General features: G+C 40.9%; 8 protein-coding genes and 1 non-coding gene across 9 annotated transcripts; 4 read left to right on the top strand and 5 right to left on the bottom strand.

The window, feature by feature from the left end:
* Positions 1-12: 12 nt before the first annotated feature.
* Positions 13-1326, top strand: I206_107462 (uncharacterized protein; the record flags this gene model as incomplete). The annotated part of the gene is made up of 4 exons (XM_019157506.1): positions 13-250; positions 410-564; positions 745-843; positions 925-1326. 4 exons carry the CDS (start codon positions 13-15, stop codon positions 1324-1326), a joined length of 894 nt encoding a protein of 297 aa, XP_019009146.1.
* Positions 1327-1451: 125 nt separating this feature from the next.
* I206_107463 (uncharacterized protein) lies at positions 1452-2357 on the bottom strand (the record flags this gene model as incomplete). The annotated part of the gene is made up of 1 exon (XM_019157507.1): positions 1452-2357. One exon carries the CDS (start codon positions 2355-2357, stop codon positions 1452-1454), a length of 906 nt encoding a protein of 301 aa, XP_019009147.1.
* A 672-nt stretch (positions 2358-3029) lies between these two features.
* Positions 3030-9455, top strand: I206_107464 (uncharacterized protein; the record flags this gene model as incomplete). Its single annotated transcript, XM_070203525.1, has 24 exons — positions 3030-3296; positions 3364-4102; positions 4163-4340; positions 4435-4491; positions 4562-4758; positions 4819-5089; positions 5146-5233; positions 5301-5322; positions 5378-5856; positions 5919-5947; positions 6007-6129; positions 6190-6224; positions 6284-6905; positions 6964-7042; positions 7112-7189; positions 7264-7362; positions 7420-7477; positions 7551-7639; positions 7706-7847; positions 7919-7990; positions 8066-8587; positions 8641-8950; positions 9015-9195; positions 9270-9455. 24 exons carry the CDS (start codon positions 3030-3032, stop codon positions 9453-9455), a joined length of 4923 nt encoding a protein of 1640 aa, XP_070059626.1.
* A 622-nt stretch (positions 9456-10077) lies between these two features.
* I206_107465 (uncharacterized protein) lies at positions 10078-12949 on the bottom strand (the record flags this gene model as incomplete). Its single annotated transcript, XM_019157509.1, has 8 exons — positions 10078-10155; positions 10216-10509; positions 10564-10860; positions 10919-11467; positions 11530-11777; positions 11834-11958; positions 12019-12127; positions 12193-12949. 8 exons carry the CDS (start codon positions 12947-12949, stop codon positions 10078-10080), a joined length of 2457 nt encoding a protein of 818 aa, XP_019009149.1.
* A 493-nt stretch (positions 12950-13442) lies between these two features.
* Positions 13443-14568, top strand: I206_107466 (uncharacterized protein; the record flags this gene model as incomplete). The annotated part of the gene is made up of 7 exons (XM_019157510.2): positions 13443-13512; positions 13581-13645; positions 13711-13822; positions 13883-13953; positions 14020-14091; positions 14186-14372; positions 14444-14568. The coding sequence occupies 7 exons, from the start codon at positions 13443-13445 to the stop codon at positions 14566-14568; spliced, it is 702 nt and encodes a 233-aa protein (XP_019009150.2).
* A 455-nt stretch (positions 14569-15023) lies between these two features.
* I206_107467 (uncharacterized protein) lies at positions 15024-15806 on the bottom strand (the record flags this gene model as incomplete). The annotated part of the gene is made up of 3 exons (XM_019157511.1): positions 15024-15321; positions 15428-15507; positions 15567-15806. 3 exons carry the CDS (start codon positions 15804-15806, stop codon positions 15024-15026), a joined length of 618 nt encoding a protein of 205 aa, XP_019009151.1.
* Positions 15807-16904: 1098 nt separating this feature from the next.
* On the bottom strand, positions 16905-17019 carry I206_107468. Its single transcript, XR_002021935.2, has one exon. It is a non-coding gene; the product is annotated as a 5S ribosomal RNA (ribosomal RNA).
* A 1173-nt stretch (positions 17020-18192) lies between these two features.
* Positions 18193-19724, top strand: I206_107469 (uncharacterized protein; the record flags this gene model as incomplete). The annotated part of the gene is made up of 6 exons (XM_019157512.1): positions 18193-18224; positions 18279-18446; positions 18550-18613; positions 18678-18833; positions 18946-19112; positions 19187-19724. 6 exons carry the CDS (start codon positions 18193-18195, stop codon positions 19722-19724), a joined length of 1125 nt encoding a protein of 374 aa, XP_019009152.1.
* A 640-nt stretch (positions 19725-20364) lies between these two features.
* I206_107470 (uncharacterized protein) lies at positions 20365-23339 on the bottom strand (the record flags this gene model as incomplete). The annotated part of the gene is made up of 3 exons (XM_019157513.1): positions 20365-20745; positions 20804-21947; positions 22003-23339. 3 exons carry the CDS (start codon positions 23337-23339, stop codon positions 20365-20367), a joined length of 2862 nt encoding a protein of 953 aa, XP_019009153.1.
* Positions 23340-25816: the final 2477 nt, after the last annotated feature.

Below are 25816 nucleotides of genomic sequence, written 5' to 3' on the forward strand. Positions count from 1 at the left end.
AAGTATCGTATCATGTCTCGACCTTCGACTTCCCTACTCAGATCCGCTTTCAAAGCGACTTCCTCTATCCCTCGTTCAGGTGTTCAAGCTCGAACATTGCTTAACGCAGCTAGTAGATCAGGTATAAATACATCTTCAATAGATTATAGGATATTAGAAGGTGTAAATAATTTCTTGCCCAAGGAAAATTTTGATCGATTGCAAGAATGGCAATTAGGTTTATGGGATAGGTTACAAGGAGAAGTTAATAGTGAGTCTGAATTTACAATAACATATTTAGGAGACACTCAAGTGCCTACTGTCGAGTCGAGCTCTGTTGCGAATCTCCTTGCTTGTATGAGTGCTAGAGAGGCTTCTTGGTCCACTATGTGAGCAGCAACAAAGCTGACTTGTCTTGATCAAATAATAGACAACCCAGCTTTAGCCGAGACAAAACAAAAATGGGATAAATATGGACTCGATATGACAGATCTCATATCATCGACAGCTAGAGATAGGAACTTGACTTTGGCGTACAATTATGCTGCCTTGCTACTGAATAACAGTTTTTTCTTGGAAAGTTTGGTGAGTATTGCTGTTTCTCAAACCCGTCATTCATTATAAAGGCCGGACCGGATTCTTTATAAAAGTATACAAGGCTAGAGAAAGCGGAGTACTTCCGAAAGATCTTTGCTACTCACTACTACCATGAAATGGCTTAGAACCGATGATGATCAAATTCCTAACTGACAAAACCCTTCCCAGACCGCTGAAAACACCCATCAAGTGCCTTCAGAATTCCGAGATTTGCAGGAGAAAGTAGAAGCTTATGCTGAGGGTATCGTCGGGGGTGGATGGTTATGGGTAAGTTTGCGAGCATCAAACAAGAATATCTCGTATTCGATAAAAACTCCGTTATCACAAGAGCTGAAGTACCATTTGTAGATTGTTCGATGCGGTGATTCTTCATCAGACTTAGACGTTATTCCAACTTTCGCTTCTGGCACATTATTAGTAACTCAAAGATCTCAAAGAGGTCGAGAAGGTACATTACCATTGTTTGCCGAACCACCAACATCAGGATCTACTGAACCTCCTTCATCAACTTCCCTTGAACCTTCTCAATCAGATGACCTTGCTGCACCATTAAATAAACGATCGTCAAGGACATTTACCAATTCCAACCGAATTCAATATCCTTCTCCATTAGCAGTATTGAATTTACATGAACATGCTTACTTGGGAGGAAAATATGGTGTATGGGATAAGAAGCAGTACGCTAGTGATTGGTGGAAATCTTTAGATTGGAGAAAGGTACAAAAGAGAAATGCAGAGAATGGTGCTTAGGTATAGATTAAATGGCATATGCATTATACAGATCAAAAAGTAATTCTAAAGTCAAAGAAGCATACCATCTCTATATTTCTATATACAACAATCGTTGATTCATTTTACTGCTGCCTTTTCAATTCCTAAGAAGTATACAAACCTTCTTTCCGTATATAATCTCTCATTTCTTTACCTACTAACTTATCTACCTCATCCCAATTTTGTTTCAAAACAGCCTCACGTACTTTTGTACTACTAATTTCTTCCCATCCTTCATTTCCTGTACCTAATAATCTTAAATTTCCTTTATTTACCCATTGTTTTATTCCATCTCTATTCAATACTTCTTCTTCTATAGCTCTATTGGTCTCATCTGATCCTCTTTTAGCAGATATCAAATAAGAACCAGATTCAAAATATTCATTTAATTTAATTTCCATTTGATTTTTTGGATAAAATTTAGGATCAAAAAAACGTATTAATGTATCTGTACCAACTAAAAAACTTAAATTTAAATTTAAATTTGATATTTCTTTTAAAGAATTTTTTAAATAATTTCTAATTATAGATGATTTACCTACAAAAGTAGGTTCATTAATTAATCCAATTGCTATATTATCGTTATTATTATTATTATCCTTAAATTTAGAATTAGATAAAATTGACATCATTTCTAATCTTTGTAAAACTGTTGTATCTTTTGATCTTAATTGTTTTTCTACATTTCGTGCGGAAAATAATAAAAGTCGACAAGTATATGGAATTGGTTCATTACTTGAAGAATAAGAAGAAGACGTGATATCAATATCATCTTGTATAGTATTTGTGTTTGATGTAGAAGGGAAAGAAGAAAATGCAATTGCTTGATGAGCTATAGTAGGTGGATTAAAAGATGAATCAAGTATTGCAATATGTATATTCGAGATTGACCCTTTCTGTGCAGTATTATGTGAGATTGGCCAATTCGTTGGAGAAGATATAAGTTCGAAAGAACCTGGTGTTGAAGATATACGATTGATAGTATCTTGAATGTGTGATTTCGCTGTCATGTTTCGTAAGCTCTGATAGATTATTGTCGAAATTCGCATTAGAGTCTCATTATACACAGCGAGTGCGAAAGGGTGAGCTAATATGGATAGTCAGGCAAGTTGTCTTGGTCATACTGCAGGAGCAGCATCATAGAAGGGTTAAACATTGTGTGGAGGTCATTTAGTGACAGGCGAAATATAACAGGCACAATTACGCAACAGATTTGCCATATATCAACATTCTCAATTTAATCACAGGCTCAACAATTTTCCAGCATTACAACCTATCTCTAAAATCTAATTATTCCGAGGCAAGTGACATGTACTGCACAAAAGCGATTGAACAATCTCAGAAGTTACACCAAATCAATATGGGTTGATTCAGGGGTCACAATCCCTTGTCATCATAAGTCAAACGTCCTACGTGCTCAAGAGAGCCATCCTTTCATGATGGACTCGCGGCCCAAACTCCAAAGTTCCTTTCACGGATCGACGTCACACAAAGAAGAGATATTCAACTCTCTTTTGAAACCTCAACCCTCGGAACTCCATTCCCAGAGATCACAATGATTAGAATAATAACAACATAAACTCTACATGAAATCTATCATCTTTATCATTTATCATTCTACTTAAATTACAAGAAAAACTGATCATTGACACTACTCTTCTATCTCATCGACAATACACGCTATGGCATCATCTTCCTTACCATGGTCTAAGATCGTCAATGGATTGACAATTTCAATTCTATTGATCTCGCTTCTCTGGTCCTTTTTTATCTTCATTGGAAATTGGTCGAAAGGCAATAAGAAAGGTAAAATTAAACTTAAAGACGATGACTATGGAGGGAGTATCGTAACGAAGAAAGATGAACTGAGGTCGAGGTTACTGAATCAAGTCAATGGGGAATTATCCGAAGATGGCGAACCCGTTCAAGTGATTGAATTTTGGCAAAAGGTAAGTCAACATTTTCATCAAGCTCGTGTTCGGATAGACCATACAATATGCTAACGCTCGCTCTTAGACCTTGATTCCTCGATGGTCCCTCGTATTGACAATTCTTACCAATATCGGCCTTCAAGTCTATACAGCCATCAATATTCATCCTGATATGTCAGATCCTCTCGGATTTGTCACGTTCTTATCGGAAGGCATCACTTCGATGTATCTCCTTTGTCTAACCGCAGCATACGCTCTCAATAACAAAAATCTAGCTAAGCATAAAAGTTTAACTTATCACATATTCATCCTATCCTCCGTCCTTTTATCACATGTATATCTCCATACAATCGGAGAATACATATTCTCAGATATCAAAAGATATTCATATACTAAATGGGTACAATTCACTCATCTCGGACTGATTACGGTTCAAGTTTTAATATGTGGTAATATTCCAATTGGTCCTAAATTATACACTGATTTGAAACAAATTTACTCACAAGCAACTAAAATCGCATTACAAGAAGATCCAACTATTGGTAACTTACATAAATCAAAGGGTAATGTCATAGCATCTCAAAGTTCTTCTATCTTTAGTCAATTGATATTCACTTTTGTTTTCGACGTTATTTCCGAAAATTATATGAAAGATCAAATTGACATTATTGATTTACCCGCTACTGAGGCCGATGTAAGATCTCAAAAAGTTTATCATCAAGTAATGAATTCAAAATATAACTTGATAGCTAGATGGAAAAATCATAAGACTTGGTCTATACTTTATACATTTTGGTGGCCTCAACGAGGATCTGTAGTCAAGGGTAAGTTACATGATGAGGAAATTTATCTACTTACATTTCGATTTTGCTCTACTTCTACAGCTTTCTTAATGTCCATGGTCTGTTGTCCATTATGGTATATTCCACATGTCTGTTTACAACATATCTTATCAATCCTTGATGATCCGAATTCATCAAGACATGGGGCAATAGCGTTCGCATCTTTAATGGTCATCATCCCTTTTGGTGGTAAAGTATTGAATATGCAGCAGCAGAGTCTGTGAGTGATAGTCATTCTTGTACCACCTGTGATTGAATATTTATCCGACACCGATCGATGCTGATTTTACTGTCCTGCCATTGGCCGATACAAGTCAAGAAGCCTATGTTGGTCCGCGAATTAACGCTCATACCTCATTCTTACTTTTCCAGTGAGTATCCGATCATTGGAAACCTGATAGATGCAGAGCAGCTGAACGTCACCGTTCATTTTCAATGTAGAAAAGTGCTCACGCGGAACCTCTTTGCATCTAACGAGAAAGAAGATGGCGGCAAAGCTGTACAAACAAAAGCTGACATACTGAACTTGATTTCTACTGACGCCGCTAGTGTACAAGCAATAGGATGGACAGTTTCTGAACTGTTCAGAGCTATACTCGAATTAGCATGCGGTTGTATCTACATTTGGATGTTACTAGGTCAGCGTTGTCTTGGTATTGATTTCAGATCTTTGTTTGCTAATTTTGATTTGTTGATAGGTCCATCTGGAATGTGGGGATTTGCAACCTTGATATTCACTTGTCCACCTGCATATTTCCTGACAAAATGGGAATATCAAGTTTTCGAAAAACGTTTAGCTATAAGAGATGAAAGAGTGTCATTAATGCAAGAAGCAATACAAGCTATATCAATGATAAAAATGATGGCTACTGAGAAATTCTGGTTTAAGCGAATTAACGATGTTCGAAAAAGGGAATTCAAGAAACTTATCTCAGCGAGTTTAATTGGGTTTACCTCTTCTTTACTTTAGTATGTAGCGCTAATCGGCTTGTATTGATTGAAATTCCGCTAATCAATTGTCACAGCTCTGCGGCGCCTACAATTCTGATCGTAGTGTCTTTCGCGCACTATACTCTTGTAGCGAAACAACAACTCACTGCTACCATCGCCTTTGTGAGTGAAGACAATACTTCACCATTGGAGTGGAAAATTTGCTGATGTCCCTGCCTGTTTGTTTCAGACTTCTATCGCTGTATTTGATGGTGAGCTATATCAGCTTTGTCCGCACATTGATGTTACTGACATGAGGCGCTTCAGAGCTGAGAGTAGCATTATTCAACCTCCCATCAACGATAGCTGCACTGCTGCAAGACATATTGGGTGCTAAACGAATCGCTACCTTCTTACGGACCGAAGATGTTCAATACTTGTCTGAACCAGCTGATGACGGAAGTGAAATTGAAGAGGACGTTTTGTATATCAAAGGAACTATCGCTTGGGATAACGCTACAGTATACGATGATACATTGTCCGGCAATTCTGACGATACAACTGCCTCAAACAATAATGTTGGCTTCCAACTACAGAATTTAGATGTGGAATTTCCAAAAGGTAAATTTTCTTTAGTAGCTGGAAAATTTGGGTCGGGAAAATCTCTTCTGCTCCTAGCGTTACTAGGTGAAGCACAATTGATTGAAGGGAAAGTATCGTATGCTGTTTCACCAATCAAGGACCCTGCTCAAATTAGTAATACAGACTGGTCATTGATCAAGCGGGCTGTGGCTTATGTACCACAGGTGAGTTATCTTTTCGTAACAGACACCAGTCGTTTGAAACGCTGAGCATTTGTCCTTGTCAGACTCCTTGGCTTCTTAGTCAAAGTATCCGGTAAGTCAACATTTTTTACGAAATTTAACTTAAACGCAAGCTTAAGTCGAGTTTGGCAGTGACAATATTCTCTTTGGTTTACCCCTGAATATCGATCGGTATAGAGCTGTTTGCTTCGCTACTGGTCTGCTGCCCGATTTGGAATTACTTGAAGATGCTGATCTGACTGAAATCGGAGAAAGGTGAGCGGTTCTAGCTTGTTCTGATATTACCGAGATAATAACTAATCATGAGAGGTACAGGGGCAAGATTCTATCGGGCGGTCAGAAAGCGCGAGGTCGGCTCAATCCATTCTATCTATTAGACTTATGTCAGCTAATTTCCTTCACCTTATAGTCAGTCTTGCCCGAGCTGTATACTCAAGGGCTTCCACTCTGCTCCTGGACGACGTCATATCAGCTGTCGATGCTCAAACATCCAAACATATCGTTCAACATTGTTTCAACTCACCTTTAATGTCAGGTCGAACTATAATCATCGCCTCTCACGCTATTGAATCTTTGGCTCCATTGGCTGTTCATTCGATATACTTGGATAATGGGAGGTGTATATTTAATGGAACAGGTAGGGAGTTGTTGAATAGCGAACATATGTCACATTTGAAAACGGAATCAAGATTACCAAGTAGATTACCATCTAGAATGCCAAGCTTTGCTGATTCTTCAACTCAACCACCTGTCCATAGTATTCCCCTAAGAGAAGCATTTTCCCCTGGATTGGAGAAGAACGAAGTCTCCGAGAAATCAATTAAACAAGCTGAAAACTTTGAAATTAGAGAATCAATCGCGAAAACACCTCGTCAGCTGATTTTGGAAGAACATAGAGTATCAGGAACAGTTGATCTTCAACATTGGAAAAATCTTTTGAAGCTCAATGGTGGTGGGATTTACTGGACCATTTTAACATTTATCATAATCACTAGTACTTTGTTACCAGTTGCCGAGAGATCCGTTTTGTCGTGAGTTTCCGATTCCATTGGAGATTAGATCAGGAACTGACCTTACATCTTTGATTAGCCTGTGGACCGGTAAAGATGGTTCTCGTGATACTTTTGCTGCTCATTCCATCGTTTTCTGGGTATCACTTTATGCGGGAGTGAGTACTTTTGGAAGTAGACAACTTTTAAGCAAATATACTGATACTCTATCTTGTAACGAAAATAAGTTATCAATGCTTCGCGTATCCTTCTTGACGGGCTGGACAACGTATATGTTCTTCGGGGGAGTAAGAGCCATGAAAATCGTGAGCAGCCTTGCCAGATTCTCAAGCACGTGGAGTATGCGCTGAGATTAGGTTCTTCCCACCACCATTTACAGACTCACGACCAAATGCTAGAATCGATGCTCCGGTCTAAGATGCTTTTTTTCACCAGGACGAGAGCCGGATCGATTGTCCAAAGATTCGGAAAAGATTTGGTGAGGGAACGAGTTGATTCGATATTGTTGGATAAGCTGATTGACAAATTACTGTAGAATGATATCCTCGATTGCTCCGACCTTCTAGGAGAATTCGCTCATGGTAGTTTGAATGGTACGCGCAACTTCCAACTGTTGTATTCTTTTCCTTCTGCAACGAAAGTTGACGTCAATTGCCGGATCATTAGTGATCGTCAGCTTGATTTCTGTATCTATCTATGGTGGTTGGCTATTCGCTGTGGTAGTCGTAGGTTTGATCGTGGCTGCTTGGGCACCGGTAAGTTCAAGCTTCATCAGCATCGAGTTTTCACTTCACTGTACCTGACAGACTACATTATGTTAGGCAAGATGGTACAGATCTACTTCTCGCCAAATACGAAGATTAGGCGCAATTTTACCTGGACCGATTAATGCGATTTATGGAGAGACTGTTGCAGGGACTTCAGTGATCAGGGCCTTTGGCGCGCAATCAATTTTTATTGATGGTAAGTTGAAAAGCAGGGCTTGCATTACCAAGCTCTACTTGTGAGGCTGACCGAGGAGCATTCGCTCTCAGACTTGATGCGATGGACCAATATGAGGGTTACAGCTGTGGTATGGACAATTGCCGTTGGCCGATGGTTATACTGTGAGTGCTTCCAGCTCAGACATCACATGTAAATACTGCATGCCCCTGACGTACTGACATCTTATTGCTTTTTAGTCAGTTTACAAATGTTTGATACCTTCTTGAAGATTACCGCTTTAACATTGATTTTATCGACATCCTCAGCTACCGGTGCTACAGCAGGATTCGTCTTAACTTTCGTTGGATCAATCTCAAGTGATTTAACTTGGATCTTAATTCAAATGAGAAATTTCGAATGGAAAGGTGTATCACTTGAAAGATCATCAGAATATCGTACACTTGAAAGAGAAGATGGACCTGGATTAAAATCAGATGATAATTCTATTCCTCAATGGTCATTTGATGAAGAAGACATTACCGAAAATTATCAAGATGATTTATTTGCTTGGCCTGATAAAGGAGCTATTGAAGTTGAAGATCTTTGTGTAAGTTATGGACCAGATATGCCAGATATTTTACATGATGTATCTTTCAAAATTCAAGGTGGTGAAAGAGTAGGTATAGTAGGTGCAACAGGAGGTGGGAAATCAACTTTAGCAAAAGCTTTTTTCTCTTTCGTTGATATTACAAAAGGTAAAATTGAAATTGACGGTAAAGGTAAATTCTATCAGATTCAACTAAATGGTAAATGCTAATTCACTTCAATTTAGATATCTCACAAATTCCATTAGGTCAAGTTCGTTCTAAATTAGGTATAATTGCTCAAGATCCAATTTTGCTCTCGGGATCATTAAGACTTAATCTCGATATTGAAGGAAAATATTCAGATGAACAATTATACGATGCTTTACATCAAGTTCAATTACTAAAGAAAAAGGGAATATCTGCTATTTCACCTACACATGATGATTCCAATGATACTCTTGTTGAACATATTGGCTACCATGGCAAGTCAGACCAGCAACAACAAGATAATATCTTTAAGAATTTAGATTATGAGATTAAAGGGGGTGGAGAAAAGTAAGTGACCTACTCTTTCCGATCGGAAGTAGCGGTATGTGCTGATACTGTACATGGTGTATAGCCTCTCAGCAGGTCAAAAACAACTCGTCGTTCTTGCTAGAGCATTACTAAAAAAACATCGAGTATTAATTTTAGATGAAGCTACTGCTTCAATTGATTCTGCTACAGATGCAGAAATAAGTAGAGTAGTACATGAGGAATTTAAAAATGCAACAGTTATGATTATTGCTCATCGTTTAAGGGTATGTTAATTTGAATTCTTCTCTCTTTGTGTATATATATCATAATTGATAAAATTGATGGTAAATTATAATAGACAATTATGCCATGTTCTAAAATTTTAGTAATGGATAAAGGTTTAGTAATTCAACAAGGTTCTCCAATTGAATTAATTAATATTGAAGGGAAATTTAAAGACTTGTGCCTTGCAGCTGGTATAGAAGAATATGAACATCTAGTTTCATTAGCTGAAAATCATTCAACTGGATATTTACAAGAATAAAAATTCGTTGATGTATAAAGTCAAGACTATTATCATCTTCTAAAATCAATCTCGTATATTGCGTGTATCTTATTATTGTGTTCTTCATTCCTCTACTCTGCATCACTCGATAGATTTTCTTATAGCAAACACCATTTCTCGTATGATTTAGTCAGTATTCCTCACATGCATAATATCATTTAAAAAGCTACCGAATCGTAAATAAAATTATGTCAAGAGCGGAACGAGCCCATCCCATCGTATAACTCAATTCCCACTACAAGGCTTCGCCCTTATATGAGAAAGAGAGATGAATGGATCAGAAATGCCCTTTTTTCAATTTTCCGCGAGTTTATTCTCACTCCGTCTTGGGAAATCCTTGATCGCTCACTTCACCTGATGACAGGATAGTTTCGGATATATAATAGGAGGACGGAGTGGATATTCAGAGAAGTGTTCGAAAACATTTCAACAACTCCGGTACAAAATGATAAGAGGCGGAAACAGGCTAGGGTAGATCATATAAGTTCAATTGTCGCTTAGTAGTATACGATCAGATTGTCAATAAGGTAGGCTCATCAGTACGACCACAGAGTACAACATGTTGCATTTTCGTTTTCAATATTGATCACGTCAGCTTGATTCACCATCGACTACCAGGACCTTGTTGGAGCCATCCTACTAGATCGGGACTCAATAGACCGGTCGCTGCGGTTAAGACCTTCATGAACTTCAGCTAGGGCCGCTACCACCACCACCCTTTATTTGAAAGCAGACTCACCTTCATAGCCATCTCCTTACCACCACCTTCCCATGTCTTCCCTAGAACCGGTCTAATTACCTCTGACACAAGCCTTATGACCAATTCTCTTGTTTCTTGAGGTGCTTCTCTTCGCCACAGTGCTATATTCTTGATAAGCTTAATACGCCGATTAACATATCTCTCGTTTGCTGGTCTGCTAGCAGGATCAAATGCTGGCGGAGCGATAGCATTTGACGATAGTATCGATGAGACGGATGATGAAAGGGACAAGAGGTGCTCGTGATACACCCCTAGAACAGCCTTGAGCAATGTCTAGCAAGGTCGTCAGCTGTATCCGTAATGAAGGACCCACGACCTTGAGCTCACCGTGTACTTCTTGCTATCTTTGCCCATCATCTCTTTCACCATGTCAACCAAGTCAATGACCCTCCTCGTTTGCCCAGCAGAGTAAGGATCATACGCTCCAGCTTCGAATGCCTTTGTGAGAAGCGGTACCACAGCGGAAGATACCATTGAAGCTACCAAGTCTCCATCAGGACCTAGTGGCGGCTCCTCATCTAGATCCATATCGTCTTCTTCTGATTCATTTGAGCGGGGCAGAGGTGGATGTGAGTAGTGATGAAGCGAGCGGAACCAGGAGAAGGAGTCGAGAGTTCTCGAGCTCTGCACAGATAGTCCGCTCAACTAAAGCTCGTGACAGTAAAGCTACGACCCCACTCACCCGTAATGGTTCCCATCCGACCATTTCTCCTCTCGACCAGAATTCCCATGCTTGTACGAGCGCCAGACCTCCGAAAGCATTTACGTATTCCTCTTCATATTTCTGCCTCCATCCTCCAAATCGCATTGCGATTCCCTTATCAGGATCTCGGAACTCTTCGGCTTTGACATCATCTAGCAAAGCATGTACCCTTCTTTCAAGATGGTGTTGAGCGGCTTTGTAATCCTCTTGATCGCCTTCAGCCAAACTCGAATCCGTCGAATATCCTTCTTCATCATTCGCAGATTTAGCTGTTCTGGTGCGACGTTTACCTCTTCTAGTAATCCTTTCATCCCGACGTATCTTCCGCCGTATCGAGCTGGGTCCAGCTTCTGACTCAGTCGATCGTCCAAATTCATCTTTTACTTCTTCTCCTTCAGCCGGCGGAGCGACACCAAGGAACAAGGAGAGATCATCGCTGTCATCAGCGGATCTACGGTTGTTAACCATAGAAGCACGTTCCTTGAGGTGTGCAATGGAGTCTGACTCGATAGTTTCGAGCTTGGGGAACTGATTGAATTGGTACATGTTAGTCTAAAATGGTAGGAGGTGTAGTGAATGTTTCAACTCACCTTCTCTTCTAAGAAAGCTCCCAGCATCTCTACCCAATTGCGGAACTCTTCTACCCATTCCCGTTTCCCCTCCACTTTTTCCACTTCCTGCCTGAGCTCTCTCTCATCCTTCTCCAAAGCAGCTAGGTCCCGCGCTACAGTATCTAGATTATGCTCGTTAGATGACTTCGTCAACTCCAAATCGGCTAAGGATTTCTCTAAACGCGATTGAGCAGAAGAGATTTTTGGTATAGGCCGAGCGATCGGTACTATGTCAAACTGTCAGTGGATGCACAAAAGCCGCATCGACCAAAAATGGACATACTAGGTGCGGGCTTGTATCCCTGTTTAAACACCTTCTCAGGCTTCTCGTCCTCCCATCTACCAGCCTTTTGAGCTTGAGCTCTTTCCCATTCTAGCGTTTCTTCGTCATCCTCATCTTCCGCTTCTCTGAGAAACGTATTGCGTCAGCTGATAAATCGTTCGGGATGTGAGATATGATCGACTTACCTGTCAGCTATCATCTCCCCTATCTCTCCTTTCAACCTTCTGGCAGCAGCTCTGTTGGCATCCCTACCCAGGTATAGCTTGTCATTGGCTTCTGTGTACTCGGCCATGTCTGATTTTAATGATCATTTAATCGTTACAAAGGACCAGACAAGCTGAACAAGACGGAAAACTCACCTTCGTCACCATCCCCTTCTTCATCATCTTCCCTTTGAAGCCTACTTTCAGGATGAGGACCACTATCCCCATCGTAAATTGCCAATTTACTATTACCCAATGAGATGTAATCTTCACCAGTCCCACCATGTTTCGAACTTTCCAATGCTGCTTGTCTTTTGGCTTTAGCAGCCGCTATAGCCGCTGTATCAGGTATACCAGCAGTTGTATCTTCCACTATTGAAGTCGAGTATTTCTCCCTTGCTATCCTACTCAATCCATTTGAATCATCTTCATCGTCATCATCATCATGTACTTCAGTTGTACGTGGCGCTCTAGTGGGTGTAGATGCTTTGAGTTCTGAAAGATGTTCTCGAGAATAAATACTACTTGTTCCATTCGAAGAAGAAGGGGTATTAAGTGAAATTGAAGATGAAGAATTAGGTAATTTGATTTGTTGAGATAAAAGACTTTTTTTGGGTTTAAAAGGTGTAATTGATTCACCTTCTTCTTGTTCTCCACCTCCGCCAAAACTTAACCTGCTTGAGGTTTTGTTTTTAGTTGATGTTCCATCTTTACGCTTTTCTTTCTTTTGATTCTTCTTCCGTTCCATCACACTTCCACTTGATTCATCTGGTTCAATCTCCATACTAACATCTTCAACATTTTCAGATGTAACACTATTTTTCGCTAAAGGTGAACCTGATGTTGATGATTCTGGTAAATCAGACTCTCTCGCACGTAATGAAGGTCGAGATTTTGCCCTTTTTATGAACATTTTGGGCTTTTCAATTTGACTATGATATTCACAAATCTAAAAGGGTTGATATATTTTGGATATTTTGTGAGCATACAGTGGCCAACTTTGCGTTGCGGGGAAAGTCAACAGTAAGTTAGGCTCATCAGTCCATCGGCTTTAGGCGCATGTAAGGGATAACACGTCACCTAACAATTCCAGCAAACTATATCTCCACTTTACCCCGCATTTGCTGAATTGATCACGTCCGGACTAGATCGAATGAACAAAACTACTGAATTCGATTTACGTGACAAGCGATTAGATGATTAGATCGGAGATGATCAAAATATATATGACTGACGTAGGGAAACAAAGGGTAAAAATGGAAAGATTATTTCAATTGATCCCTTGACATGAACCGAAAGGAAATACAAAAATCAATTTGCAATGTAGATTATATAGAGTTGTTACCTTCATAAATTCATTCTTTTTTAAAAACAAATACATTCAAATTACAGGACAAGTCGTTACAATGACTCACACAAGAATCGTAGATCGTAATAGAACGTTACTGATGGTATGTGATTGTCAAGAAAGATTCCGTAGGTGCTTTCGACGTCTCAAAGTGGTCGCGTGAGCTGACGCAAAGTGCTGTTGTCCGTATCGCTAGGTGAAGGAACACATGGATTCGGTTGGATGGCTAAAAGCATAGTGAAGATGCTGAAAGCTGCCAGGGTGAGCAATGTTTGAGTTGAACTAATCCTACAAAGATCCTGACCAACCTCTTACCCGTGATTTAGTTTCTCAAAGTCAGTCGCACCATAAGACCTATTGCTGTAGGGATCTCGTCACGATTACTAACGAGATTTGTATCGCAGATGGCCACTTTATTGACGGAGCAAAATGGAAGTGGTAAGTCGTTGATCCCTTCATAGCGGTGCCCCAGTCCAAGAGTTGACATGGTCTTGACAGGTCCAACAGCCGACGAGATTCGAGCGGAGGCTTATGGTCCACAACATCTTGGTACCTTCGGTAAAGATTGTGTATGTCGTAGTTATTTGTACAGACCTACAAAGGTGATCTTCATTGACGATACCATTACATCTTAGTTCTCCATGATCACTGATGAGGTCAGACCTTTATTGAAAAATTACGATAACATAATATTAGTCGGTATCGAAGTGAGTTATGACCCAATCACAACATCTACATCACCGTATCTTTGGAGTACGGGTAGAATATCAAAATAATTGCGCTGACGTTATCGCCTTGCAGGCTCATGTATGTATACTACAAACAGCACTTGATTTACTGGATCGTCCTCGATTCCATAGACGTGTATTCATTTTAGCGGATGCGATTTCAGCATGTCATGAATTGGAAATACCATTAGCTTTAGACAGGATGAGAGACACAGGTGCTGTAGTTACGACGAGTGAAGCCATGTTGTTCCAAATGATGGGTAAGTTACATCGTGTATGAATCTTGGGATTTTTATCATGGAAACAAATTTGCTTACGCATTCGTCTATAGGCGATGGAACAGGTTCAAATGATAAACCGATTTCGGAATTGATAAAAAATGAAAGAGCAAATACAGCTAAAGCATTGGAAACATTATTACCCCACCCATCCGCGACGGCGCCCATCTCGAAATAATCCGAGATTGGTACTCTGTACCGGAACGGCCAGATTCAACATTCATTCGATAATTGAACAGGATATCTAATGTCTCCCTTGACTAACAAAAACCCCAACTTCACAGTTGGTGCTTCGAGACGGCATTCAAATAATGTGTACTATCATCATCAGGATCCAGGAATAAGCCGTCCGGAAACGGAGGACTAAGAAGAATAAACCAATTGTAAGGAATAGAGTCATAATTCACAATTTCGATAAAATCACGAACTCGCATAGCATATTAACATGCATATCTCATGACGTGTCAACAATATACACATGAGTTCTCATCACAGTTGTATTACATTAATATCATCTCAATATCGTGAAGACCATCATAAACATTCTATACAACACTGGAAACCCATTATTTCGTAGATTATACAACTATATTACATTGTTCAATATCATTCTTCAGTTCTCGTATTCCCGCATCACCTATTATTCCCCCTAATTACCTCGTCATAAGCAGGAGGCATTGTCATTCCACCTTCGCTTTGTTGATATCCAGGTACATCATGTATTTGTTCCCTTGCTGTAGGAGTTGAATGGTAAACTGATGGTATATCCTGAATTACCGGACCACTATTATTTATTTGACTCATTGCGGTAACTGGAGCAGGATAAGGTGTAACTCTTGGAGTGTCAATGTCGAAAGGACTATTTGATCGATTCATAGGTATTTGAGGTATATTAATTGCGCCTATTCGAGGTGGAGGTGGTTTGGAATGACTAAATATATATAACAATTTGTTAAATCAGCAAAAGCAAAATCTTAATCCCACACTTGAATGATTTCATTTAAATCTTTTGGAACAAAAGAATATGGAAAACTCACAATCGCCTATACATTTCTGCTCTTCTACATGCAGTTATAACGAATACTAAAACTATAATAGCGAAAAAAGTAGCAAAAACCTTTAATCACATCAGCTCTGAATTCTACAAGTCTTGATTTTGCTGAATTGGGCACTTACAGGTATGATAATCTTTACAGGTGAGCTTAGACCACCTCCACTACTACTCGATGAGGAGGATCCAGGTGTTAAAGTTGTATAATAGCCATGAAAACTTGATGATGCTTTTGAAGTAGCGCTGTAATAAATTGTAGTCCTAGAGGTTATAATACTTGAAGCAGATGTAGTAGGTCTCGTAAATGTGACTCCACTAATAGTTGTGATAGTAGCTCGTGGAAGTAAAGTTGGTATGATATACATGATGGAGAATAATTGATTGGTTGAAACTATAGACTTAGTTGAGAGGCGAGGCGATATGCAATATGATCACTGTATTAAGCTCATGTCTTTATATATATCTCAAATCGTCTGAATATATAAGTCAAAGAAGATGGATACTCTACATGGACTCTCAATGATGTGAATGATATTCGGCACAGCAATAAGCGGATCAATGCACGTTTCATAGATTAACTAAGATATCCATCAAAACCATCAACCTGAAGTACCTTAAAAGCAGTGTCAAGAAAGTATGATATCATGCCGAACATCTTTTTTATAAGGTACAAACTCTATTATATCGGAGAAGACCTAAGATACGTTTTATCCGCGGTCGATAAAATCCCATTCGCATTATATTCACTCATCAAGGGGCAATTCGGTATGGATAATCAGGTACTCACCGAATTACATTACATCCCAAGATCTACTTTAAAATCCCTCACTTCTGTTTCTTTCACATCATTGCCAAGAAGCCAAGATTGAAATTTAACGTATCTTATCAATTTAGCACGTTTATCCATTCTGACTACTCCGGCATATCTGAACCGAGGTATTATATATGAGAGAAACGGCCGAGAGGATCTTAATTCGGGCTGATATACCATCTCTTTGGTTAACAAATCACCGAAACGGCTACATTTATTGCCAGATCAGCTTGAATCGGCAACTTTCTCACGTGATATTGACAGAAGATAAAGGACGATTTTTCCATAGAGCACTGACTATATGCAAGAGGAGTCACCTCTCTTTTCCCGTTACTATTCCCTTGATTCCTACCAACGCGTCCCTGGTGGTCTGAGCAATGATCTGTGGAATCAAATGCGTCAAGACCAGTCGAATTGAGGAGCAGAGTGAAATTTAGTCGCGCAACGAGCGGTGCTGCGTTTCAGAATTGTCAAAGGACCTGATCGAATAATTTCCGATCAAACGCACACACATACACACATATCACAACTGACCCTATCAGGATCACCGCGTTTCTATAATCAACGATTATTGAGAAATGCTCAAATCTTGTAAAAATGCGACTTTTGTTAATTGCTTTTATACCAACAAAGAGCAAAACAGAAATGCAAAAACTACAGCACCCGGGATTCCCAAGTGGTCCCCCACCTTGGTACTAACCGAGCGATATCCAACTTAACTGCGGGGAGCAGACGGGACCCGGTGCTTTCTGGATTCTATGGCCGTAGATGAAAATCGTTGTCATATGTGTGCTTATAAATGTTGGTTTTACTTATGTTGAATCTTGGCTTTCGTTTTGAATGAATTGGACACGCTGCATCATCGAATCCCGTCTGCTCCCCTCAGTTCGCATTAATCGGATCAGATCGATGCTGGTAATTCTGACTTACCAACAAGCAAGTCATGGAAAGACCGCACAGAAGCGGTTTTCCGTTCTTTCGACCTGCCGAAGCTAATCGCACAGGTGATATGGTAAGCATGTATCTTCCACGGTCCCGGTTAATCTTCTCTATGTTCTCACATTTTATATTTACACGAAAGAGACCATAAGAGCTTAGTGAATACAACTTTCCAGGATTTGGGTCTCCCTATCTGATGAGCTTCCTTCCACTCTGCCCCTCAAAGGCATTTTTCGTTGAATTCTACCTGCCATATCCTGCAGTCATGGACTTTCGTAGCAATTCGAGGGAGATATAGTCTCGGACAGCCATCATACGATCATTGATGATTCACATTGGAAGTAGAAAGAAAGCTCGCTGAGGAAGCAAAAACCAGAGGACGCAAGCACACATGTAGTTTCCCATTTTTGCACATATTCTAAGCGACTTAGAGAGAGGGCACTCCGATGGAGTCGTTGATGATCTGCCAGTGCCGAATTGCCTTGACTATCGACAAATCATTGATCCATCTATCTATGAGCACATCATCAACTAAGCAGCGTAGCGGGATATATCTAGGTATCTTCAATGTCCAGTGACTTCGACGAGGGCTCAGCTGGAAGTCCTGCAGTGATACCAATACTGCTATCCTTAGCAATGCATCTAGTCGTCACCCTGGGATTCTTCATGTCTATCAACCCGAGTCGCTTTGCCGTCCGCAACAAGCTTAAGCCTGGTCAACTATCTGTTTTGGAGTTCGAATCGCCACGAGGTTTTGATTTTTGCCACTCATCAGCTGATCGTTACGTGTGTTTTGCGTCGGGGTCGCGATATTTCGTGCCGACGAGACACAAGCCTTTGGTCACTTGTTTTATGTCACTTGGACATCGACTATTCATATATGTATGGCTCTATTCTCTGTTCATCGTTCGTCGCTATCATTGTGCGATACAGCCAGGATATCCGACTAATAACCGCTGCAACCTCAATCCGACTCAGCAAGCGATAAATAGCCTCTCACCATGTTGATTGCCCTTCTATCTCGGTGGAGCTGGTATGTCACCAAATGGTTCTGTGCCTCTTGCCGCTTATACTGATTAACTTGTAGTCATGTATGCTCTTACCTCTATCCAGCGTATGCTTCATACAAAGCACTCTCTCTACATCCTGATTCCAGTCCAGAAGCTATGGCTCAAGTTGAAAGATGGTTGATGTACTGGTCTGTTGTTGGTACTTGGACTGCGATAGAGAGCGTCTTAGGCTGGACTTTTACTTGGTTAGTCATACTCCGACCTGCTTGGCCAACATGATAGTTACCAAGATGTCTGCTTTCTTCTCCAGATTAATGGTGTGCTTGAAGCTGACGCAATTTATAAAAGGCTTCCCTTTTATAGTTTGATTAAAACACTTATCTTCCTTTATCTATCATTACCTCAATCCGAAGTAAGTTCTTATTTCCCTATACCTCCTATCTGCAACATGATTTCAATTCATTCTATTTTTCTAGGGATCAACGTATATATACACTAATCATCTCGCACCCTTGTTCCAAGAACATGAATCCGATATCGACGCTTTCCTTTCTAGTCTCAGATATAGAGCTTCGGCAGCTTTAGCAGGTGGATTAGGTTGGTGTTGGGAGAAAATCAAAGCTCAATTAAATGTAGGTTGTCCTTTATAACGACTAGACTAGCAAATTTTGTAATCTCAGAGAATTCTTTGATCTTTCATTCAATTTTCAAACTTTCAATGCTTATATCGTAATCCTTTAATAGATCGCCCTTCCTGCTGGAGCTGAACCGTTTCCAGGACAAGGTGGATACGATACAGGTAACGTTCAAGGCTTTGATGTTTCAGGGATGCATCAACCTCCTACACTTCAAGATCCAGCTTCTGGAGCTATTCAACAGGTTTATGGTTTATTTACTCGTTATGCAGGACAGTAAGTATCGTTTAATCCGCCCATCCCTTTATAAATCGTATATGATGATTTGACGATATTAATATTTAATTCAGATATATGCCAGTCGCTCTTTCTACTCTTGCAGCAGCTGCATCAGCATCTCAATCTTCCATATCTCGTGGACCTAGTAGAGCAGAACAAATTCCAGAATCAATGTCCATGCCAATTCCAATTCCTACTCCAAGTGTTAAATCTTCAACATCAGATCAAACTATTAGATCAAGAACTTATTTGAATGCTTTAGGATCAAGTGGTAATTATCCAAATATAACTTCACCTGAATTATCTCAAGCTGCATCATCAGCTAGATTTAATGGAAATAGATCAATTTCAACAACAAGACCTAATATTATAAATTCATCTAATACTTCAGAAGAATCTTTAGGTTATTTAGTTAATAATCATGAACATGAAAATAAAATTAATTCTAGATCATCTTCAGATATGAGTGGATACGAACAGATTAATAGAGAAGAAGCTCAAGGCGCTCCTTCTTCACAAAATAGACCAAATATGGAACAAAGAAGATCAAGTGGTTGGTTCGGATGGGGTGCAGGTACTGGTACACCTGAGAAACCTAAAACTCAATGATCAGAGTTGATTTAATCTGATTTATTGGTCATGAGTTATATCTGAGCAATTATTTGTATCCTTTCACCAAGTTACGAGTTACGAATTTAGTGTAATTTCATTTCTATGTATTAGCCATTGTATCTGATCCAATGTATTTCTCATATTTTTCAAAATCATGAGATTGCTCTCGAGTTCAGAGACAATGCTACGTCGTCCAATCAAACATTTGCATACACACCCTTCCCTCGTCTTCCGCCAATCTTATCATTCCAGATTATGTACAAAGCATGTATATGGAGAAAAGTCTAAAATGATTTACAAGAGTCGAGGAAAAAACGTATATACATGTTGAACCAATGATGTAAACAGACATAAGCTACATACCTCGATTTGACTGGATTGAAACCCGGCCGGAGGCGTTACATGTTGATGACGATGATGAATGATAAATGAAAACAGGTAGAAACAATTGGTATCTAGATGAGGGAAATTGAGGAAAACAGTTTATCTATTTTCAACAAACAGGAAAGTTTACGCCAGAGCGTATAGGGTGGTTTAATTTTACATAGTTGAAAGAGCGATATGAGGCGATTGCAATAAGCGATTAGCTGGCACGAGAAGCCAGAAGATAATGAATGATATCTCTCATTTGCTCCGTCTATTTCGCAGCGGTGAGTGAAGGAGATGACGCGTTGCTGTTTACCTGCTGGGCCCAAGCTCTGGTGTCGGCAGGCGAAGCGTGAAATCCAGGCACTAATTGAGGTAGAGGATTACCCCGAGGTGAATCAAGCGGCTTATGTTGCGGTCTAGGACTGTGAGCTTTAGAAGTAGCGCTGAAGCCAAAAGCATCCTGAGCAGAATTGTATTGCCTAGTAGGAGTAGGTGTGTTTCTCGGCGAGTTGTGGTCATTGGTATTACCATAGAATGGGAAGCCCTTTGGTGAATTGTCGCCTGAGACATTGATGTACGATGGTCGGTGTACCGTATCGATCTCGTTTGGGGTCATTCTTGGGGACTGGAAGAAACAAAATTTGTCGAGCTATACAATAAGGGATGTCAACTGATGCCGCGAGAAAAAGTAGCAGAAAATGACTTACGAAATTCTGATAACTCTCATTGCGGATCATTTTCTTTTCGGGGTCCACCTCAATGTTCAAAGCAGCCAAATCAGGTGTTGACTCGTTACTTAATGTTTCGACGGGAGATGATTCACCAGTAGAGGCTGAAGGAGAGGGCGACATTGGAACAGCAGGAAGGCCTGTGTGAGTAGGTGTGGGTGGAGAAGATAAATTCGATGAAGGCGGGGTCATCAACCCGTTGTCGCGGTCTTCAGCCTCTTGCATTAATTTTCGCAGATCCCCTGTTGATCGCTTGAGAGTGAGAGGCCTGTGCTCTGGTGTGACATCCGATTCCTCAGCTGCGACTTGAGGAGATCTATGACCTGTGGGTGTCGCGTCGCCGCTCGATGGCTTGGTGGGGGATTCGTGATTCCCTTTCGCTTGAGCGAATGAATCCCAGCTGCTGTTATCTCCGTTCCAGCTTGATCTCCTTTCGTGACCAGCATCAGGACTCAACAAAGTAGCATAATTTCCGTTAACAACATTCATGCTTGTCCTTCGTTGTAGTTCCACGGGATCGTATGGCTCTGGGCTAACGATATTGGGCATGGTGGGAGACATATCCTTTAGTGGGGATTGAGGTGGAGAGGGGGCACAATATTTGGCAAGGGTGAGGTGGGCGTATGTAGAAGGTGGAGGCGGAGGTTTGAACGAGTTTGGAGGCGGAGTTTGCATGGGCGAGTCTGGTCTAGACGGAGTTTCGCGGTTTATTCGCTGAGATAATTTGGGGAACATCCAATTAGCAGGACCAGATGACGGAGCGCCGAAAGCTTTGTTGATGTTGGCAGATGGAGCCGGAGCGTGACTTTTCCGCAGACCTGGTAAAGTGCTATCTCCGAGAGGCGAATCAGCGCCGCTGCCAAGAGATGCAGGACCAGAGGTTCGAGTGAGACGTTTAGGCATTGATTTCTTGAATGTAAAATTGTAGTTCATCCCGTCATTTGAATCCCACCAATCTTGTCCGTGTACCGAATAGTGCACACATAGTATCAGTTGTCGTTCGTCCAATTTTCGTTTGTAATCGTCGAGTTTAATGGAAAAACTGAACCTGTCCCATCCTTCGTCACCGGTAGTTGTGGCAGGGATATGACAGACGTGGGTACCAGAGACTTCCGAGACGGTTCTGAACAGGATCGTCAGAAAAACACCCTTCGGAATGATACAAGAGAAACACTCACTGCCAATGATCCAAGGTAAATCTCACGGCGACCCATTTCTGAAAAGAAATGTTTCTAGCGATGACACTTCCTCTCATACACAAAGGTCCTAAGCCAGATTGCAGCTCGATCCTCTCCAGCATCACATTCTCTCCCAGCAGACTGCCTCTGGCATCGGGTGAGAAGTCCGTTCGTTTCCTAGGTATCCTGCTTCCGCCTTCGAGTTGTATTGACCCATTTTCATCAGCCGCTTTAGCAGCCGCATTCCGACGAGTTCTAAATTGCACAAAGTCCGTATCCGTGTCGTTCTCAGTCTCGGTTTCCGTGTACGCTCCATTTTCAGAATCTGCAGCTTTACCAATAGCTGTTACTTTTTGTTCTCTCAAGAACAATACCACGCTCTCTAACGCCTTCGCATCGCCTTCAGAGGTATCCGCGAATCTGACACTCTTTGATCGTTCCTCGCCGAAACGAGATTCATCGTCCTCTTCGGTTGGCGATTCGTGAGCTTGTCGAGTGAGATCGGGTGTCGACATTGAGCGCTGTTTCAGCGATGGTTTGACAATCTCGCCAGACTTTTTTCGAATCATACTGACAGGTCGAAGTAAATCTGTGGAGCTACCACCTCTCGGTGTCGATTGGTTTGAATGTGATGCCGAAGGTGGGAAAGTGATTTGCAGGGATCCGGTTGAGCTTTGTCCACCACGTACATGGCCAGCAGACGATCTTCTCATATTAGCTAGCGTTGGTCGGCCGGGAGGCGATAACAACCCTCGAGAAGCTGATGGACGCGGCGGTGGTTTGAATTCTGGATCGAAGGAGGGGAAGGGAACGGAAGATTCCCCATTCTGTGCGGGATCATGTATCTGAACTGGTAAGGCTGCATGATCATCCCTCGGCGTGGATGGAAGAGACGAGCCATCTGTCGACGTGGATACTATCGAATCCCGGACGGCTCGGTGGAGGAGAGGTTGTTTCACAGGACTGGGATGAAGTTTGAGACCAAGCGAACTGCTTTCGGCTGGTGGGAGGCCTGATACATGTATCGTACTAGGACCAGAGGATGATGGCGATCTTCGAGGTAGACCTTCCATCGGTCGAGATATAGGAAATGTTTGCGAGTGGACACCTTGCGTTGCTCGAGATATAGTTTCCAGGACTCCGCGGCGGGGCGTTGAAGTACCAGAAGATGATGATCTACGAGGAATGCCAGGCATAGGTCCTGTCGATGAGCTTGCTCCTGTATCAACATCCTCAATATGCCTTGGCGGAGTGGTGTGACCCTTTCGATGGAAGTGGAAGGGGTGTTCCTTCACCGGGGAAGATACTGGAGGTGTTGTTGGTTCGGCGTAAGGCATCGTGATCGCTTTGGTACTAAAAATAGAGAGACTTTCAATCAGCAGATGAAACGAAACCACCAAAAAACAACGGATCGTGGTGAGGCAGAAAGAGAACGACGACAAACGAAGAATCAGGTCTTGTCAGAACGAAAGAAATCATAGGGTGACGTATCTTGGATCTAGTCAGGTGTGTCTTGGGGAAGAGAAGAATGAAGATCTGATTGATTATCATACAGAGTAAAAGAAGCTTTCCTGCAGGTCAGGAAGGTAGCGGTCGTACACATACTGCGTGTAAGTCAGATGAGGGAGAAACTCGAGTCAAATCATATCGTAAGGGGTCATATCGAGAAAGGAATTAAGGTGTGATAGCCAGACCTTTCTTTCATTGTTAAGTGAAAGAATGAAAGGAAAGAGAGAGTGTGAGATTGTCAAAGGGAGAGACCGATCACCTATTATGAAGATAATGGGGGCCATTTAAAGGGATAAATCCCTTTGCCTTCAGATAAGAAGTATGAGGACACACAAGCTAAAAAGCTTAGTGGTAAAAGACAAAGAAGATGAAGGTGTGATCGGCGAAATCGTTCAAAAATTTCCTTTGCCGACGAGTAGTTGACAACAAGAGGTGGAGCATGTAGGAACGAAATAGCTTGTCTTGGGATTAATGATGATGGCGTTCATACAGACCAAGGAAGGATTTGTAGAAAACGACGTGCCAAAAGTCTGTGCGTGGGAATTATCAAGAAGGTGAGAAGTAATACCTGATATTCGAAAGAAGGAAAAAACAAGAAGTAAGGCCTGGGATGAGATGGGGGCAAAGACTTGGAGTGGATCCGTTGGAAATTTGGGTCGACCAAGACAAGAAAAGATTGGGTACTCACTATTGGCCAGTACAGACGATGTAAAATCCTCGTTGGTAATATTCGAGAACCTGCTAAACGCCCGGATGGAAGAGGAAAAGTGTCGTTATAATAATCGTCAAATTGTTGAAAGGACGCAATATTCAAGATGTATCGATATTAGACGGTTGATCGAACCATATTGAAATGTCGTATGTAAAGAGATTAAAAAGAGAGAGATGTTTATCAGCTCGATTTCTTTTTTATTTATTATTTCAAACGCGGTTGATGGTAAAAAAGGAAATAATCAACAGAGTGACGTAGATGTAAATGACCGAACCCAACGGATGATTGTCAAGGCTCGTGCTCAAAAATGAAAAGATCACAAACAAATGGAGTAAAGGGAATCACCCGAGATGTGTATGCAAGGACAGCAAAAAGCAGAGTGTAGGTCAAAGGGATTCCTTCTGGATGAATTAGATCAAAGGACTTTCAACAAATCTGTAAGATGAGATCTGGGAATATGTAATAGATTCCATAAAGTGGACACAAACATACGATGTGGAGAACGTCTTTTACACAGCTAACTGGGAGTCAAAATAGTTGAATGATATATCTCGCCAAAGAAAGTTGAGAAGGCGGAAGTATCTAAGCAGAAGAAGGGTTATTTAATATTTGAGAAGGGGTTGGAGGAGCTGTATGTGTATACCTGCAGTGTTGGGGAAGAAATTTCGTAGAGAACACGGTTGGTAGACGATGAGCAGCAAAAGAAACACTTTTGCGGTCGTAATGTATATGCAAATGTCGGTATAGGCAGGAAGCGAATGAATAGGATTGTTGGACCCGATTAACACTTCTCCTCTTGGCACGCCTGGTATGATGATGTCCAGCACCAAGTCTTGAAACGAGCGTGGTATGAAAGAGCGTGTCAGGTATTGAAGCGATGAGAATGGTAAGGTTGGTTGATAACAATGAACGGAGATGGAGTATAGAAAGGAAAGAAAAACAAGGAGGAGGCAGGTCAAGACTGAAGATGATACCAACAATCGAAGGTTTCCCGAAAGAACAAGTGCACTGAAAGAAAGCTCCGCGTAGGTGGAAATGAGGATTACTAAAAACGAAAGAGATACTCACAAATATCTGAATGGACTCGAATTAGACCATATGACCTTCCCAAATTCTCCTTGATTTGTAAACTATGTTTCTTGACAAATAAGGTGTCTCGGGCAGTATCTAACAACTTGGGTAATAACCTGATTCCAAGCAAACAATGTCTAAATGAAGGAAGAGCTATAATCTTCTCCGCAAAGTGCCCAATGACCAAATCCAGACTAACGGGAAATGGGGAATATATGATCTGAATTGATGGTTCACTTTCGAATATTGAGTCAATTCAAATTTGGACTGGGGAAGATTGGGGATCCCTCTCTGTTTTTAGTGGGGTGTAATCTTGTATCCTATTTATCTAATTTCACTTTTGGATACAGTTAACCAAATATCTTGTGTAAAAATAGGCCACTGATCTCTTTTTTTCGTTATTGCTGAAATCGTGTGGATTGTGATATAAACGATTATACAATAATAACTTGATTGAATTACAATGATTTCTAAGTTAAATTTTACAATTTAATCGCTATAAATCGAGTAAAGATGTGCTTT

Source organism: Kwoniella pini, chromosome 11 (assembly GCF_000512605.2).
Source record: "Kwoniella pini CBS 10737 chromosome 11, complete sequence".
NCBI lineage: Eukaryota > Fungi > Basidiomycota > Tremellomycetes > Tremellales > Cryptococcaceae > Kwoniella > Kwoniella pini.